Source organism: Schistocerca nitens, chromosome 9, assembly GCF_023898315.1.
Source record: "Schistocerca nitens isolate TAMUIC-IGC-003100 chromosome 9, iqSchNite1.1, whole genome shotgun sequence".
NCBI lineage: Eukaryota > Metazoa > Arthropoda > Insecta > Orthoptera > Acrididae > Schistocerca > Schistocerca nitens.
Window position 1 is genome coordinate 233,899,853 of NC_064622.1, and position 18,566 is coordinate 233,918,418.

Genomic DNA, 18,566 nt, shown 5'->3' on the forward strand with positions numbered 1-18,566 from the left:
TCCAAATTCCTCCTTGTATTTATTTTCGTTAGCAGTCGACAAATACAATCAACAAGTAGCACAAATCCTTCTCAACCTCAATTCTTCATTTAAAATCACATTTCCCCGATATGCCGCTGGGGCCTGCTACTGCACACATCTTTCACTCTCGATCGTCTTATGTTGAGCGTTTCCTCGCTATTATGAACGGTATCTGCAGGTTTGGGTCTTATTTCACGTCGTTCAAGTTAGGTATGGTATGACTGAGGCAACCCACCCATTTATTAACAATTGAAAATTAACAAGAAGGCTTTATCAACACTGAATGAATTTCCACTGGCAAAGCCAGTATTTTGACGGCGTTTCTTCGAGCTTTCTCATTTGAACGTGCTCGAGACCACCACTACTTTATACTGCCACATAAAAGTATATGTACCGCAGGCAAAAATGCACTTTACTTGGGCCATTTTGCGACAATTACATTTTTCACTAAAATCAACTACATCTGCGGCGAATGTCACAAGTGTGTAGTTAGCCCACCATCTCGAATTAATCCCATTGCAAAAGAAATCAAAGCGTTCGTCGACACAGTGTAGATGCGCATTTGACGATCTCTCAGCAGCGTGCGATGTTCAAATGGAAAACAAACCTTGACCTTGTCACCAACGCCGGATTTCTGTTTTGTCATCTGCGTTCAGTGGTAAGTGTGGCATGACTTTCAGTTGATTGGACTCGGAAACGGTTTGCTAATTCAATTAGTTTAAATAACAGCATATGTGAACAACGAGAAAGGAAGGTACTTTTGTGAAGCTCATTCAACATAACGCTCTGATGCATCGATACTTCGAGAATGATGATATTAACGAACACAAAAATCACGGTGCATAAAGTGGTTGACATTTCAACGACATTAAGATATTAAATGCTTACGTGCTTCCACCAAGGGTGACACACATGAGTGATCAAGTAGCTCACAGTTAATCAACTTAGTACGAGTATTTGACAAAACTATGAGGGATGAGACACACTATTAGTGCAAATACGGGATTAAAATTTGCGCTCTCTAGTTTGGGTTGCTATAGTAGTAAGGCTTTAACTAAGACAGAGTAGGGAGCACACGCTTTCCCGCCATGCAGTTACGGGGTCGTTGGGTGCTTTTGAATCATGAGTCGAGGTGGGACGCTGTGAATGCGGATCAACGTGGTTTGGTGAGATCGCGCACTGCCGCTTAGCTCGTTCTGTAGATGATTTTGAAGTTTAATTCTTTAGCATATACAATTAGGGGTCCTTCCAACTATGGATCATTGTTCGAAATTTATCCTGCAGTAGCGTTTGTAATTGCCGACAACAATTGTGGTTTTCCCTCAGGAAACTATATGGTCTTCAGCTGAAAGAGTTTGTACGTTTTGAACCCTCTCAAGTTCAGATCAAAGCTACCAGAATAGTCATCGCTCGTATGTTTTTACGTTACCTACTATGTCTACTGCTTTGCTTCCGCCGTTTTTTCTCGAAGTTCAGGGCTTTATTGTGAAAAACATACCAAGAAATTAGGATTCATAGTATTGCCCCTCGCTGGCCACTATATTCTCCCATCTTTTGGGTAGCATACGAATCCCGTGGCGGAAGAACTGGGCTTGTTTTGTGGGGATCGACGAATCGATTCAATTTGGCACTTGTTCGTATGATCGGAAGTGCTGGTCATCCAGACTGTATGCCGCTGATCGAAAAAAGTGGTAGTTAGACAGAGCAAAGTACGGAGAATACGGCGGGAGGGATAGGACTTCTCATTTCAACGTTTCCGTGTATATTTTAACGGGTTTGCGACAAGGGGTCGAGCACTGACCTGCTGCAAGATTACCTTTACGTGTCTATCGTTCTATTGTGGCCGTTTGTGTCCCAGCGCTGGGCTCGAACGCATCAATGGCTTTCGGCAATGATGTCCTGTGACTGTCTTCGTCTGTTTCAGTTGCTACGAGAACGTTCTGTCTTCCCCCACCATGCCGGTCTTCGACATCAAAATCACCGTTGAAAACATTCTCTGGACGTTCTTCCTCTAATAGTTCGCTCACCATTGGTCTTCCCAAGCATTTTAAGACCCACAGCCGCAGATTTCTTCATGTTAAAGCAGAAAATTAAAACTTCCCACAAATGGCGAGAAATGGGTACGTAAGTTGACGTACTCAATCGAGAATGACCTTATGATGCAATCACAAATAGACTAATATTTCTATGGGATTATGTTTACATATGCCTTAGCTTGTTATATTACACCTATTGTATTATTTGCCACCGTTGCCGTCCATTGCAAAACGGCGGAAGTAAAGTTTTAGATCTAATAAATTGACACCACGTATTTAGTATTTATTGGTGTTTCTTGACGATTTGTTTTGTGTGAGTTCAGGTAGCATTTTTAAAGAACTCAGGTGCATGGTATTCCACACATGCGTCGATGGAGGACATAAATGCTTTTTCTACGTTGAACAGGGTCTGTAAAATCCGAATCACGTGTACAGTGATCCCTAGGTAATCTTTTGAACGTCCACTACTCGTCACAGACTTGGGGTTCGGAGGCTTGTCTGCTCTGTAAAGTAGGATATATGGTGATCTCTGGCATCTTTTCTGAAAGAGCATAATCCTGGTGCACGTACAAGTGTTTCGGAGCATACCGTTCATCGTACATTGATGGACATGGAGCAGCGAAGCAGATCACCCTCACGTGTTCACGTGTTGACTCAACAACTTCGTCAGTTAATTTTGCAGTAGGCACGGGACTATTGGGATCCAAGAGTCGATCAATGGGAACGCATTGGCTCTTCGGATGGACCACAGTTTTGCTTCACTATGTCAATAGTCGTTTTACTAACTGCGTCATTGAGATGAACGGCGGCTCGAAAACTGCAGCGCGTCACGGACATAGGCTATGGGAGACATTCTCCTGCCCTTTCATGTGACCTCTGCTAGTAAACGAAGACATGCTGACTGTGGTGTCACCGACAGACACCACACTTTCTAGGTGGTAGCCTTTAAATCAGCCGCGGTCCGTTAGTATACGTCGCGTGTCGCCAATATCAGTGATTGCAGACCGAGCGCCGCCACACGGCAGGTCTAGTCTAGAGAGGCTCCCTAGCACTCGCCCAGTTGTACAATCGACTTTGCTAGCGATGGTTCACTGTCTACATACGTTCTCATTTGCAGAGACGACAGTTTAGCATATCCTTCAGCTACGTCATTTGCTACGACCTAGCAAGGTGCCATATTCAGTTACTATAATTATTATCTTCAAGAATGTATTCTTAACAGATAATATTGTGAAGCATGTACCGTCAAGAGCGACGTTCATCATTAATGGATTAAAGTTAAGTATCCAAATAATTATTTCCGCTTTCTGAATTCTCATTCCTTGTCATGTTCCAGACCTCACGTCAGTATAGTTCTTCCCTCCTCACGCCAGCCTGCGTGAGCTAAAACGTGTGCATTTCGGCCTCCACTAGTAACACGGTGTTGGCTCTTCTGCCAACACAAAACTCATAGCTGCGATCCACTTTTATCCCTTCGTGCTTTATATCTTCCCCGACTTCGATGTCGTTTTTCTGCAGTATAACTGCCCGTATCTCGGAGCCAAAACCGTGCTGTCTTGGGATGAGGAGCATTAGAGAAAACTCACCTTGACGTCCCGGTGACCAAATTTCCATGATGTAAATTCTATGGAACCCATCTAGGCACGCAGATCAGTGACCCATTATTTACTTGAATCACATGACCTGTGCACAGACATCTAATGCCACACATCTCCACAATACTACCAACAAACTGTCGGATGCCTGTACGCACAAAAAAAATGGCTCTGAGCACTATGGGACTTAACATCTATGGTCATCAGTCCCCTAGAACTTAGAACTACTTAAACCTAACTAACCTAAGGACATCTCACACATCCATGCCCGAGGCAGGATTCGAACCTGCGACCGTAGCAGTCGCGCGGCTCCGGACTGAGCGCCTAGAACCGCTAGACCACCGCGGCCGGCCTGTACGCACAATTGGTGGTGCATTTCGTTCCAAAGATGGACAAACAAGCTATTAAGCAGGTGGTCATAATGTTTCCGCTCATTAATGTAAAGCACACATGAAAACTGCATGACACAGACACGCAATATCTGGCAGACTCGCCCGCTCCCATGCCGTACCAATGAGGGCGCTGCATGTCACGGCAGTTTTAATCCAAAACTCGCATTTTGCAGTCGTGTAAATAACACAGATAAGACAAATAAGGCATAAAGGTGGGAACCGCTTATACTATAAGTACCAGTTGTAGACGGTGACTGTTGTATACCTCTGTCACACAATGTTTTCTTCCCATGCTAACACCGCCTTGGTAGATGAAGGAATGGAAACGTGCACCCACCGTAGGCTGTGATGTTGGCGGCCCGCGGCGGTGAGACGCCGGGCAGGAGGTCTCCGAAGCCGATGGTGCTGAGGCTCATGAAGCAGAAGTAGGAGCCGTCCAGGAAGGACCAGTGCTCGAGGCGGTTGAGCACGGCGGCGCCGGCGCAGATGTAGCACACCATCAGCAGCAGGCAGAGCGCCACGGGCGCCAAGATGCTGCCGCAGTGCGCCCGCTGCGACGCCTGCACCGGCGACGACGACCCGCTGCGCGCCTGCGCACACGCACCGCACGCACGTCCAGAAGAAGCGCAACCGGCAGGTACAGCAACGATGGGCAATGATCTGCATCCAAACTAAGCACTATTTCCCTTGTACCATATACAATTTTACTGCAGTTTGCAACAACGACTCTGTCTCACAATCAGGGCCACCTTGTGATCGCGCGAGACCCGTAGCACGGGGTCTCTGTTCACCAACACTAAAGCTATCATCGTACATTCATAGCGGAGCACGCCGGGCGTGGTGTCCGTCGTGGTTCCTGTAAGCTCTGGAGCGACCTGTTACATGCCACCGAATGTGCTCCACGTAGTGATTTTTGACCCCAGCGCTCTCAGCGGCAGCCCGTGGCCTCTGGCGTGAAAATCACACAATTTCTTTACGACAACTGACGAACGTTAACTCTGTTAGCGACTGTCGAAAAAAACTAACGAAGTAGCGAAGACTCTTCGATGACTTGAACAGTGAAAAATACTGTACAACGATTTGACCTACACACTAATAGAAGTAATTATTTAAGTGAACGGTTTCAAATTGGGTACAGCTAAAGCATGGTCTCTATTGCCAGTTTGCGCATTCATAATATCGATATTCTCGATGTTGTATCGACTGCCGTCACTCAGAAGTAACGTATTCATCAGATAGATTTCAAGATCGAGATTCCTTTTAGTAATTTCGTTTGAGTGGAAGAGGTGATTTATGTAAGCTGCTCAGCATCATTGAAAATAATCTTTACCTACAAAATAAAAACATGAGGTAGCCCATAAAACCAAGTCACAGGTATATTAATTTTTTGAACATGGCTGTGATCAGCAACCGTAATTATTTACAATGTCACAAATTTCCAGCCAACCGGTTGCAAATAGAATTTAAAATTCCTTAACTAGTTATGACTTTTAAATTCCGTTTGCAACTGGTTGACTGGAAATTTGTGACATTGTGATAGGTTTATGTATTTTACACGAAGATTCATTATATCAAGAACTTCCAGCATGTAACTTGTGTTTCGTTTCCGACATAAAGTGCCAGTTACGTTGACATTTTTGGACAGTGGTGAAACTTACCAGTCGTTGGCCTTTGCAGAAAGAATTGCACCAAACACAGTATTCATAACAAATAACATAGACTTTTGTAGGCAATAATACTATTAAATTAATAAAAAAGAGACCAAGAAAAAATTCGGAACGAAGTGGAGGCGAACTTTCTATATCTCGCGAAGCTGTCAACTAATCTACGGCTTCAGACCGGCAGGTACACCTGAATATACAGGGTGCATCGAAATCCGCGTACGCGGGCTTCGCAGCGCGAATTCTCACATGCCAGCGATAAAAAAAATGTCTGTCACAAAATTTCGTCCACCGATTACATCCGGCAGAAAAAGGGCATTAAACAGTGGCAGTCTGGCAACATTTTAACCACGTGTGTCGTAACTACCTCTGTCAGCACAAATTATTCGTGCTGTACAGTTGGTGCAGTGGATAGAGTTTTGGATTAGCATGCACGAGATCGAAGGTTCGATCCTTTTTTTTCTTTGATAATTTCAATCTGATATTTCATACTGCAATATACACCGTTTCTTAGGTCACATGTATCCTAAATTTACAGCATTTTGTAACGCTGAACGTAATAAATACGTGGTTAGACACATAAAATGTAGATAGTAGAAACAAATGACTTCTTATAGGACAGAATAACTACGAAAACAATGTCAGTTTCGAGATGCTAAAGATGATAGCACAGTACAATAACACAACAGCTACTTGTCATTTATACTACATGTAATATGAGTGCTCAGATATCGCACAATAGCAACCAGTGACAAAAATAACGTCCATATTAATGACCGCATGACCTTCACAACAGAATACGTTGTCCTCAGAACAACAGATGATCAAAGCGACCTTCCTGCGCACGTCCAAACATCGCGCAACCCGCCGGATCATACAGCTCTGGACTCTTCGCAGCAAAGCTGCGTCCACAGTAACAAGAGCAGCATGACCATGCGCTACCAATTCTTCCACACTCGTCGGCGGAGTAGAGTACATGTGCTCCTTCAGCTGTCCCACAGGAAGAAATCCGGGAGATTTAGGTCAGGTGAACGCGGTGGCCATACAAATGGACCTCCACGTCAGAGTCATTTCCCTGGAAATGTTCTGTGAAAATGCTGTCGTATATTAATTCCAGAGTGTGGAAGTGCATCATCCTGTTGGAACCATATCCTCTGCCGAACATGTAGTGGAATATCTTCCAGCGCATCAGGCGGATAGTTTGAGAGGAATGCATGATATCTTCGCGCAGTCAGCCGGTCAGGCAACATGTAGGGTCCCAAACACCTGTCGGCCCATATTCCAGCCCAGACGATACCAAAGCGAACTTGATATCCAGGGTCGTGGGTGACGTGCGGGTTAACATCACACCAGTGGTGGGCATAGTGCATATTGAAGACACCCTCACGAGTGAATGCTGCTTCATCCGACCATATTACGGTGTTCAAAAGTCATCGTTGGCCCCCTGTGGTTACAGGAACCATTCACGCTGGTGGCGATCTGCAGGATGCAGGTGTTGTGTGAAAGCATAGTGCTAGGGGTGCAGCCCATGCTCGTGCAGCACGTTAACGACTGTACGTTGCAAGACACCAGCTGCCTTGCTATCCTACGTGTACTTCGTGGAGGTTCTTGGTGTATGAGCTCCAGAATAGCTTCCATAGTAGCCGGAGTACGGCGAGTCCGTGGGCGATCACTGTCACGCGATGAAGGAAGCAGAGAACCTGACTTCCAAAGGCGCAGCTACAGAAGACGAAACACATTTTTATCTAGATGGCGTCGACGAGGATATCTAGCGGCAAAATCACGAACGTCAATACCAGCACGGTTATCCGATGCACCAAGGACCAGAAGTACGAGGTGCGGCTAGAAAAAAAACCGGACTGATGCTGGAAAAAACATTTATTTACAATTATTTACAATTTCATGTTATCTCCTTCAATGTACTCTCCTCCTCGGTCTCTACACCGCTCCATACGAATTTTCCACTGTTCATAGCAATGCTGCAGATCATTTTCGGTAAGTCCATACATTACTTCCGTCGCTTTTTCTTTTACTGCTTCAACAGTCTCAAATCTAGTTCCTTTCAAAGCTGACTTGACTTTAGGGAAAAGAAAAAAGTCACAGGGGGCCAAATCAGGTGAGTAGGGTGGATGATCTAAGATGGGAATGTTGTGTTTTGCCAAAAACGTCTTCACTGACAACGCACTGTGAGCTGGGGCATTGTCTTGGTGGAGGATCCATGACTTTTTTCTCCACAAATCGTTCCGTTTTCTCCGTACTCGCTCACGTAGGGTAGCCAGGACGCTAATGTAGTAATGCTGATTCACTGTTTGTCCCTCTGGTACCCAATCAATGTGCACAATCCCTTTGATGTCAAAAAAAAAACAATCATCATTACCTTGAATTTCGATTTTGACATTCGTGCTTTTTTTTGTCGTGGAGAACCAGGAGTTTTCCAATGCATCGATTGGCGTTTAGTTTCGGGATCGTAAGTAAAAAACCACGATTCATCGCAAGTAATAACATTTTGTAAGAAGGTGGGATCACTTTCAATGTTTTCCAGGATGTCAGAACAAATCATTCTTCGGCGTTCCTTCTGTTCAATTGTGAGACACTTTGGAACCATTTTTGAACACACTTTGTTCATGTTGAAACTTTCATGAAGAATCTGCCTAACACTTTCCTTGTCAACTCCTGTTAACTCAGACACTGCTCTGATTGTTAAACGACGATCTTGTCGAACAAGTTTACCGATTTTTTCAATGTTTGCATCAGTTTTTGCTGACAATGGTCTGCCAGTGCGAGTGTCATCACTGGTGTCTTCGCGGCCATCTTTAAATCGTTTAAACCACTCAAACACTTGTGTTCGCGATAAAAAATCATCGCCGTACACTTGTTGTAACATTACAAACGTTTCACTTGCAGATTTTCCTAGTTTGAAACAAAATTTGATGTTAACACGCTGTTCTTTCTGTGCACTCAACATTTTCCGACGCACAGACAAAACTTCAACTACTTAAAACAGACGCCACGGGCAGACTGAGTGCAGGAGGCAGATGAAACTCGAGCAGTAGGCGGAGCGAGAGTCACGCGACAGGCCACGCGACTTTCAGCCTTATTGCATTCGTTTTATTGTTTCACCAGTACTAGTCCGGTTTTTTTCTAGCCACACCTCGTATATCCACATTTTCATCGTTTGTGTGTGCCTTACGTCTGCCACACTGATTTGGCGGTTTACAATGAAAAAATTCGATACTTGTACGATTGTACGTTGGAGCCTGTCACGGGAGCATTACTCCGCTTGCAAGTAGTCCCTGACTGGTTGGCAGCGCATAGAGTATACACACGCCGTGAGTCCTGCGCGCTGTTCCACCTAACGCGCATTAGCCCTCTGACTGACTTTGTAAACCGATTAAAAAATTCGAAAAGATTGGTTTGAAGTACATTGTAGCAGAGGGAAGACGCCGTTGATCTGACGTCTGTTGACGAGGTGGTCACAGCATTGCAGGACTTTGGAGCAGTCATGTGCAATCATACCGTGCATGCGGAATTGCCTGAAGGTCGAAAAAATTTGTGGTAAGGTCTTATGGGACCAAACTGCTAATTGTCATCCGTCCCTAAGCTTACGCACTACGTAATCTAGCTTAAACTAACTTGCGCTAAGGACAACACACACCCATGCCCGAGGGAGGACTAGAACCTCCGACAGGGGCAGCCGCGTGGACCGTGACAAGACGCCTCAGACAGCGCGGCTAGCCTGAACGTCTATAACAATCATTAATGTTTATCGGTTTAGTAAGAATAGTCACACATAACTCAGTTATGACGGCTTTCATTTTTATCACATGATCCTTTGCATGAAAAATTGCGTTACGTATTTCATGTAAAACTATTCCTTTCCTTGTCGGCAGAGCTGAAACGGATAAGAGAAAAGACCAAAGGGTAGGTTATCTCTAGACGGCGTCTTGCAACCAGTCTAGTGTTGGTATTTTTTATAAATAAAACAGCATTTTTCACTATCGTTGTATCAGTGTAAAAAAATTTGTTCGGAATATATTATGTCCTATTCTTGTGTGCAACTTTTAGATTTTGGCCCCCCTGATTTTTTAAACCACTAGTCCCTAAGTCGTTATTTTCTAGATAATTGCCCTGACAACATTAGCCTTGGGAGTCATTTGCTTATTAATAGTAGACAACGACTGCTGTACGTAGATCGACTGCAGGACTGCACGAAGGCAAAGGCACATGGTGACCAGCGTATTTAATTAAAAAGAGTAGCTCAGTAGACGAAACCGTACGTCAGATATTTTCTGATGACGATGATGACATCTATGTCTACGTCTACATATATACTGTTCAAATTACATTTAAGTGGACATTGTATGTCCTATGTCGCCAATGTTAAATTATCGAATTTTGTGACCTATTATCTTGGAAACGTACAATTTTCGATAATTATTTAAGCCACCTTTCTAGATACACTGAACTATAATTATTACTAAAATTTTCCTCACGATAAATGATAACAGCCAAACAGTTGCACGATAAAGATTTATTGAAATCCTTGACCATGGTTTCGGTATATCTAAATATACCTTCATCAGAAGTAAAAATACACTAAAATCACATCCTGCAGTGGAGATGCATTAAACAATCGTGGCAAAGGCGGCACCAGTAGTTAAAATTATAATATCACCTCCATCTGTACGGCATAATTATGAAGAGATCGTCGATGTGAACACACCATACTATCAGTACTTAGACAGTTCAGAGATATTGAGGTTTAAAACTTTTTTTATTACAAATTCTTATAAAGACTTACTTTTCTGAGTCTTTTATGCACTAGAATTGCGCTGGCCCATGCTCTGTGTCTTCTTCGTTGTCACAACAGCCCAGTGCTTGACTCATACTCTTCTTCCTTGCTTCTTTTAACATTTACTGAGCAGCTAACTCTGCTTCACATACACGAAGCTCATCCAGTTCCCGCAGTCCTTTTGCTGTGTTCTGTCCAAATCCTAACCCTAACTTCTCTAGAACCTTAAATCATTCTTAGTTCCCACCATTAAAAGTTATTACAGCATCAGACACTGCTAACTTTCGAGTCATAAGGCCAACAAATACAGTTTTAGGCACACAGCACCACACAACATTATTGGAGGACTCATTCACATTCTGGGTCTTCCCATGTAAACACTTCTTTAGCAGCTCAGGATTTGCCAAATCTCTGTAAATAGGTTTTATTGCCTCCATTAGTGCCAAAGGAAGAGAATCTTTATGTGTAAACTCATGCAGGGTGGCAGAAAATTTAGCTTGCCTATATTTACATCATGTGTGTGGTGGAGGCGGCCACGAAGCATTACATAGTTTTTCATCGGTTGATATTCGATGAAAGAAAGTGCTCCACCAGGTCTTTTCATCTTCTCTAAATTGTCACAGTTATCTCTAGTGGCCTTACCATAGTATTCCTATAAAAAGCAATATAAGTTAGCTTACTACAAAAACAGCCGATAATGACACTACTTTCAACTAAAACTACTAACAGAAATAAAGGACCGATTTGTTTATCCGTAATGCCAACTTCTGAGACGTAGAAATAGGTACAAAACAAAGCAATTCATAGCCTTGTAGACTGTGTAGTTCCCAAGATATGACTGCTCAACTGTGGCAGTATATGCGTAGACGCGAAATTTGACAGTCACACATCAACATTCAAAATATTATTTGAAGGTCTCACAATTGCCTAATTTTAATGTATTATATACCAAAATGTTCAGGAAAATCCAAAGTACATTATGGAGTAGAAAACAGAAAATGTCAAATTTCAATGAATTTCAGGTACCCTTCAGTGCCTGTCAGAGGGTTCATCTAACCACCTTCACATGAATGCTCTATTATTCCACTCTCGAGCAGTGCTTGGAGAAAACTAACACCTACATCTTTCCGTGCGAGCTCTGATTTCCGTTCTTTTATTATGATTATCATTTCTCTCTATGTACTTTTGGGTCAACTAAGTATTTTTGCATTCGGAGGAGAAAGTTGGTGATTGAAATTTCGTGAGAAGGTCCACCCCAAATACTCTATCATGTCCGTGACACTCTCTGCCCCGTTTCTCGATAATACAAAACGTGTTAATCTTCTTTGAATTTTCTCGATCTACCCAGTTAATCCTATCCAGGACGGATCCCACACCACGCAGCAGCACTCCAAGAGGTTATGGAAAAGCATAGTGTAGGCGGTCTATTTAGTACATCTGTTGAATCTTACAAGTGTTCTGCCAATAAATATCAGTCTTTGGTTCGCCTCCCTTACAATGTTTTCTACGTGTTCTTTCCAATTTAAGTTATTCGTAATTGTAATTCCTAGGTTTTTAGTTTAATTGATGGCCTTTAGATTTGATTGATTCACCGTGTAAGCGAAGTTTCACATATGCCTTCTGGCACTCATGTGGACAACCTCACAATTTTCATGATTCAGGGTCATTTTCCAAATTTCTCACCAAGTAGATACCTTTCCTAAATCGTTTAGCAGATTGTTTTGATCTTCTGATCACGTTAATAGACGATTAACGACAGCATGGAACAACCCAAGACTGCTGCCCACACTGTCTTCTAAATCGTTTGTGTAGATGAGGAACTAGGGCTTGGAACACTTTTTTGGGGAACGCCACAAATCAGTCCTGTTTTACTCGATGACTTTCCGTCAGTTACCAAATCTGTGACCTCTCTGACAAAAATCACTAATCCAGGCACATAACTGAGACGATATTCTATAAGCACGCAATTGATTACAAGCCGCTTGTGAGAAACAGTGTCAAAATCCTTCTTCAACACGACGTGTGAATACACAGCTAATTGTATTTCATAAGAACGACGTTCTCTAGATCCATGTTGACTGTGTGTCAACAGACGGTTCTCTTCGGGGTAATTCGTAATATGTGTTCCAGAATCCTGCAGAATATCGACGTTGATGGTATGAGCCAGTAATTTACTGGATGATTCCTTTTGCCTTTGTTAAATACTGGTGCGACCTGTGCAACTTTCCAGTCTTTCGGTACAAATCTTTCGCAGAGCGAGCAGTTGTATATGATTTTTAAGTATTGAACTATTGCGTCAGCATGCTCTGAAAGGAACCCAATTAGTATACAGCCTGTACCGGAAGACTTGCTTTTAGTAAGTGATTTAAGTTGCTTCACTACTCCGAGGATATATAATTCTAAGTTAATGATGTTGGGAGCTGTTCTTGATTCGATTTCTGGAATATTTACTTCGTCTTCTTTGATGAAGGAATTTGGAAGATAACTTTAATATCCCTGTCTTAGTGACGCTTTCATCGGTAACATTACCACTTATGCAGTGGAGGTATTGCTGTGTCTTGCCGCTAGCATACTTTACATACAACTGGAATCTATTTGGATTTTCTGCGAGATTTCGAGACAAAGTTGCGAAATCTATTGTAATCATCTAGCATTGAACTCCACGTTACATTTAGAGCTTTCATAAAATATCGCCAATCGTGGGAATATTGCATTCTTTTAAATTTGGCACGGTTTTTTGTTGTTTGTGCAACAGAGTTCTGACTCGTTTTGTGTACCAAGAGGGATCAGCTCCGTCGTTTGTTAATTTATTTGACGGAGATCTCCCAACTGCTGTCGATACTAGTTATTTGAATTTAAGTCACATCTGAATAGATTTACATTGTTAATTTGGAAAGAGTGGAGATTGTCTCTCAGGAAGGCGTCAGGCGAATATTTATGTCCTTTTTCGAACAGGCATATTTTTCATTTATTTTTCGAAGATTTGGGAGCTAAGGTATTCAGTCTCGTTACGACAACCCTCTCTTTTCTAATCTCTGTATTCGTTTTGATGCTCGTTATTAGCTCAGTATTATTTGTTGCCAAGAGGTGACTTCGTCGAAATTTTTTGACAAAAGGACATGGTGTATCTTCATTACACTCGAGAGGGGCTTATACTGCTCGCACTGGTAAACCTAGACGGCTTAGCCACTATCAGTGTATCAGGGAACGACGGTGGTTGACTTTGATGATATAATCAAGAAGAAAGCTAAGGGATTCGGTTGCTGTATGATGGGTAGTCAAATGAAAACCCAACTCCCACCACAACGGCACCATGAACAGGTTACAGTCAAAAGTAATCACCACTCGGTTTAAGATACTTAGACCACTGGGAAACGAGACAATCGATTCCCGTTTCGTAAAATGCGGTCTGCCACTGACGGATCCATAACCGTCCCCACTCTGCACTTCATCCGACTGAAACCACGCATGTCTTTCTTCAGGTTGCCAAAGATGTGAAAAGTACACGGTGGAAGATCCGGCGGAAGACGCTGCGCTATTCCCCAGCCAAATAACTGAATCGTAGCCTCCGTCAGATGGGCAGTTTGACGGAGGCGGGTATCATGCAACAGGATGATTCCACCCAACAGAATTCCCACATTACAAGGGCAAATGGCCAAGTCAACAGTGGAAACGTCCCACTAGTCCCCGACCAACGGCATCCAAAGCAGTTCACACAATCTGCGACTGCAGAGGCCCTCTGCTCGTCGATTTCCTCTAGTGTGGAACCGCAATCAACGCGCAGCGCTATCAAGACACTCTGCAGAAACTGAGACGTCCGAGGAATGCTCTCGAAAAGAATCATCCTGTTGCACGATAACATCTATCCCCATACTGACACTCGGACGAAAGCTCCACTTCAGCGATTTTGTTGGAAAATACTAAAACATCCTTCTTATAGACCGCATCTTTTAGCGCGTGATTTTCACATCTTTGGTGACCTGAACATGACATGCGTGGGCATCGGTTTTAGTTGGACGGCCGGCCGCGGTGGCCGTGCGGTTCTGGCGCTGCAGTCCGGAACCGTGGGACTGCTACGGTCGCAGGTTCGAATCCTGCCTCGGGCATGGGTGTGTGTGATGTCCTTAGGTTAGTTAGGTTTAAGTAGTTCTAAGTTCTAGGGGACTTATGACCTAAGATGTTGAGTCCCATTGTGCTCAGAGCCATTTAGTTGGACGAAGAAATGCAAGAGTGGAAGCGGTTGTTGATAAGTCAGCGGCCAACCGGTTTCTATGAAACAGGAACTGATGATCTCGTTTCCCAGTGCGGTAAATGTCATAAATCGGGTAGTACTTTCTTTTGACTGGAAACATTCCATAGTCCTATTATGGAGGGTGTTCGGCGATCACATGATTGCCACTAATAAAGGTTAAACTAAGAATGAGAGCTTTCAATGAAATATCGTTGATTAGTACCAGAGACATAAGAGATTATATTATTATTATTACATGATATTAATAATAATAATCTCTTATGTGATTAAGTGATCACCGAATGCCCTCCACAATGGGATCATGGAATGGTTCCAGTCAAAGAGATATTACATTTTCTAAATCGTAAATGATCGTAATAAAGTATCCTTCCTTTGGATGAAATTCGATGAACTACCCTGTGGTATTAAGGATCATACAAAGTCGTAGTGGCAGACGGCTTAGAGATTATCAGTGTATCGAAGAAGAATGCAGTACGAAAGATTATTCTGACCGAGTATTGGTGAAGCTGCATTCATTACAGCAGGGCATTATGCAGGCAATTGAAAACAGTGGGTTGCTTGATATTTTATTTTAGTATATAATCTTATTTCGGCTTTATTGCCTTCATCACTACATATATTGAGGTTATAGACGGACGTATGTCAACTCTGAGTAAACCATTGTCGCAATATATTTTTCAGCAACGTTTTAAAGTTGTTCTGATTTTCTGTTAAATGAATATTGTAATAGATTTTTTACTATCTGACAGTAGTAGATATCAAGTCCGACAGCTAGTTGATTACATAATGGCACAATCGCATATACACTATGTGATCAAAGATATACGGACACCTGGCTGAAAATGACTTTAAGTTCGTGGCGCCTTCCATTGGTAATTCTGGATTCAATATGGCGTTGGCCCACCCTTAACCTTGATGAGAGCTTCCTCTCTCGCAGGCATACGTTCAACTAGGTGCTGGAAGGTTTCTTGGGGACTGGCAGTCCATTCTTCACGGAGTGCTGCACTAAGGAGAGATATAGATGCCGGTCGGTGAGGCCTGGCACGAAGTCGACGTTCCAAAACATTCCAAAGGTGTTCTATAGGATTCAGGTCAGGACTCTGTCCAGGCCAGTCCATTACAGCGATGTTATTGTCGTGTAACCACTCCACCACAGGCCATGCATTATGAACACGTGCTCGATCGTGTTGAAAGATGCAATCGCTATCCCCGAATTGCTCTTCAAATATAGGAAGGAAGAAGGTGCTCAAAACTTCAATATAGGTCTGTGCTGTGATCTTTCCACGCAAAACAACAAGGAGTGCAAGCCCCCTCCACGAAAAACACGACCACACCAAAACACCACCGCCTCGGAATTTTGCTGTCGCCACTACACACGCTGGCAGACGACGTTTACTGGCCATTCACCAAACCCATACACTGTCATAGGATCGCCACATTGTGTACCGTGATTCCTCACTCCACACAACGTTTATCCACTGTTCAATCCTAAAATGTTTATGCTCCTTACACCGAGCAATGCGTCGTTTGGCATTTACCGGCGTGATGTGTGGCTTATGAGCAACCGCTCGACCATGAAATCCAAGTTTTCTCACCTCCCGCCTAACTGTCATAGTGCTTGCACTGGATCCTGATGCAGTTTGGAATTCCTGTGTGATGGTCTTGATAAATGTCTGCCTATTACACATTGCGACCGTCTTCAACTGTCGGCGGTCGCTGTCAGTCAACAGACGAGGTCGGCCTGTAGGCTTTTGTGCTGTGCGTGTCCCTTCACGTTTCCACTTCACTATCACATCAGAAACAGTGGACCCAGGGATGTTTAGGAGTGTGGAAATTTCACGTACAGTCGTATGACACAAGTGAGACTCAATCTCCTGATCACGTTCGAAGTCCGTGAGTTCCGCGGAGCACTTCATTCTGCTGTCTCACGGCGTCTAATGACTGCTGAGCTCGCTGATAATGAGTACCTGGCAGTAGGTGGCAGCACAATGCACCCAATATGAAAATGTGTGTTTTTGAGGGTGTTCGGATCCTTTTGATCACATAGTGTAGCGCTACAGTCTTCCGCCTGAACGAGTAACGTCGTCGAAGGGAAATCGTATACATTCGAGAAACCGTGGCGGCACTGGAGCTGGCCCGGCAGGGTCTGGAGAGCAGCGCAGAGAGTGTAAGGGATCCGTAGGCCCTTACTATAACTTTGCACTCGGCACAGGTCGATAGGGCGAACAATCGATTGTGACGTGTTGCGAGATCGAGTGGAGATGCGCCATTGTGGTTGGCGGGAATGGTGTGTGTGTGAAGGCCATTGTTGAAATAGTGTCTTGAACGGAGAAGGGTGTCGCCATCGCCGTGGTTAGACCCCTATGTAATAGATTAATACCGGGAAAGTGAAGAACTATCATTATGAAAGTGATCAGTGACGTTGCTAGTGCCGATATTTGGTTTCGCGTCTACCGCGCCGGCCTAACCTTGGATTGCAGTGTCGGATGCAGTGATGGATTAGCGTGTGACGATAATGGAAAATGAAGAAAGCCTGTGCTGAGATTAGCCGTAATTAGATATGTATGACGAAGGCAGTTGCTATCTCCTTTTTTGTGTTTTGAGGGGAATATAAGTTCGTAATTAGTAAAACTCTGCTGGTGTTCCTCATTACCAGACATTCAGTATTATAGTATTGAGGAGAACGAACTGGAAAGTAACAACTTCCGTAGCAGTCAATTCCGGTTACCAGTCCCATTAGGTTCACGGTCATGTTAATAATAAATATTGGACTGCTATTCGATCAGATCAGGTCGGGATAATAAACGGAGGTGTTACAAGTGGGAGCTTCGGCATGCCGGAGTCAGCCGAGTACTCACGTCGGTGGGCCCGTCTAGCGCCGCGTCGAGTCCCGCGGCGTAGTCGTGGTGCGGGCCCTTGACCAGGTCGCCGTCCCGAGCGGGCGAGTGCAGGTTGTTGTGCGTGCTGCTGGTCGACGTGGTGAACGCCGTCACCGACGACGACGAGCGCACGTAGAACGGCTCCAGCTGCTGCTGCTGCTGCTGCTGCTGCAACAGCCACACGGCCCTCTCTTGCAACTGCGCATGTACAGGCGTCGAACAGGTACCATTCTAAAGTTGAGGTCCTACTGCTCTAGACAGTCTATCAATTTGTAGAATGAAGTTTTCACTCTACAGCGGAGTGTGCGCTGATATGAAACTTCCTGGCAGATTAAAACTGTGTTCCGGACCGAGACTCGAACTCGGGACCTTTGCCTTTCGCGGGAAAGTGCTCTACCGACTGAGCTACACAAGCATGACTCACGCTCCGTCCTCACAGCTTTAATTCTGCCTGTACCTCGTCTCCTACCTTCCAAACTTCACACAAGCTCTCCTGCGAACCTTACAGAACTAGCACTTCTGGAAGAAATGATATTGCGGAGACATGGCTTAGTCACAGGCTGGGGGATGTTTCTAGAATGAAATTTTCACTGTACAGTGGAGTGTGAGTTGATATGAAACTTCCTGGCAGATTAAAACTGTGTGCCGGACCGAGACTCGAACTCGGGACCTTTGCCTTTCGCGGGCAAGTGCTCTACTAACAGAGCTACGCAAGCACGACTCACGCCCCATCCTCACAGCTTTATTTCCGCCAGTACCTCGTTTCCTACCTTCCAAACTTCACAGAAGCTCCCCTGCGAACCTTGCAGAAAGTTTGAAAGGTAGGAGACGAAGTACTGGCAGAAGTAAAGCTGTGAGGACGGTGCGTGAGCCGTGTTTGGGTAGCTCAGTTGCTAGAGCACGTGCTCGGCAGAGGCAAAGGTCCCGAGTTCGAGTCT

General features: G+C 44.1%; 1 protein-coding gene across 1 annotated transcript in view; it reads right to left on the minus strand.

Moving 5' to 3' along the window:
* Positions 1–18,566, minus strand: part of LOC126204153 (uncharacterized) — a 231,450-nt gene that overhangs the window by 153,344 nt on the left and 59,540 nt on the right. The window contains exons 3-4 of the mRNA XM_049938561.1: positions 17,608–17,796; positions 4,382–4,634 (exon numbers count right to left, since the gene is read on the minus strand). Of these exons, the coding sequence (XP_049794518.1) occupies positions 4,382–4,634; positions 17,608–17,796 (442 nt within the window). The remainder of the gene's footprint in view (positions 1–4,381; positions 4,635–17,607; positions 17,797–18,566) is intronic.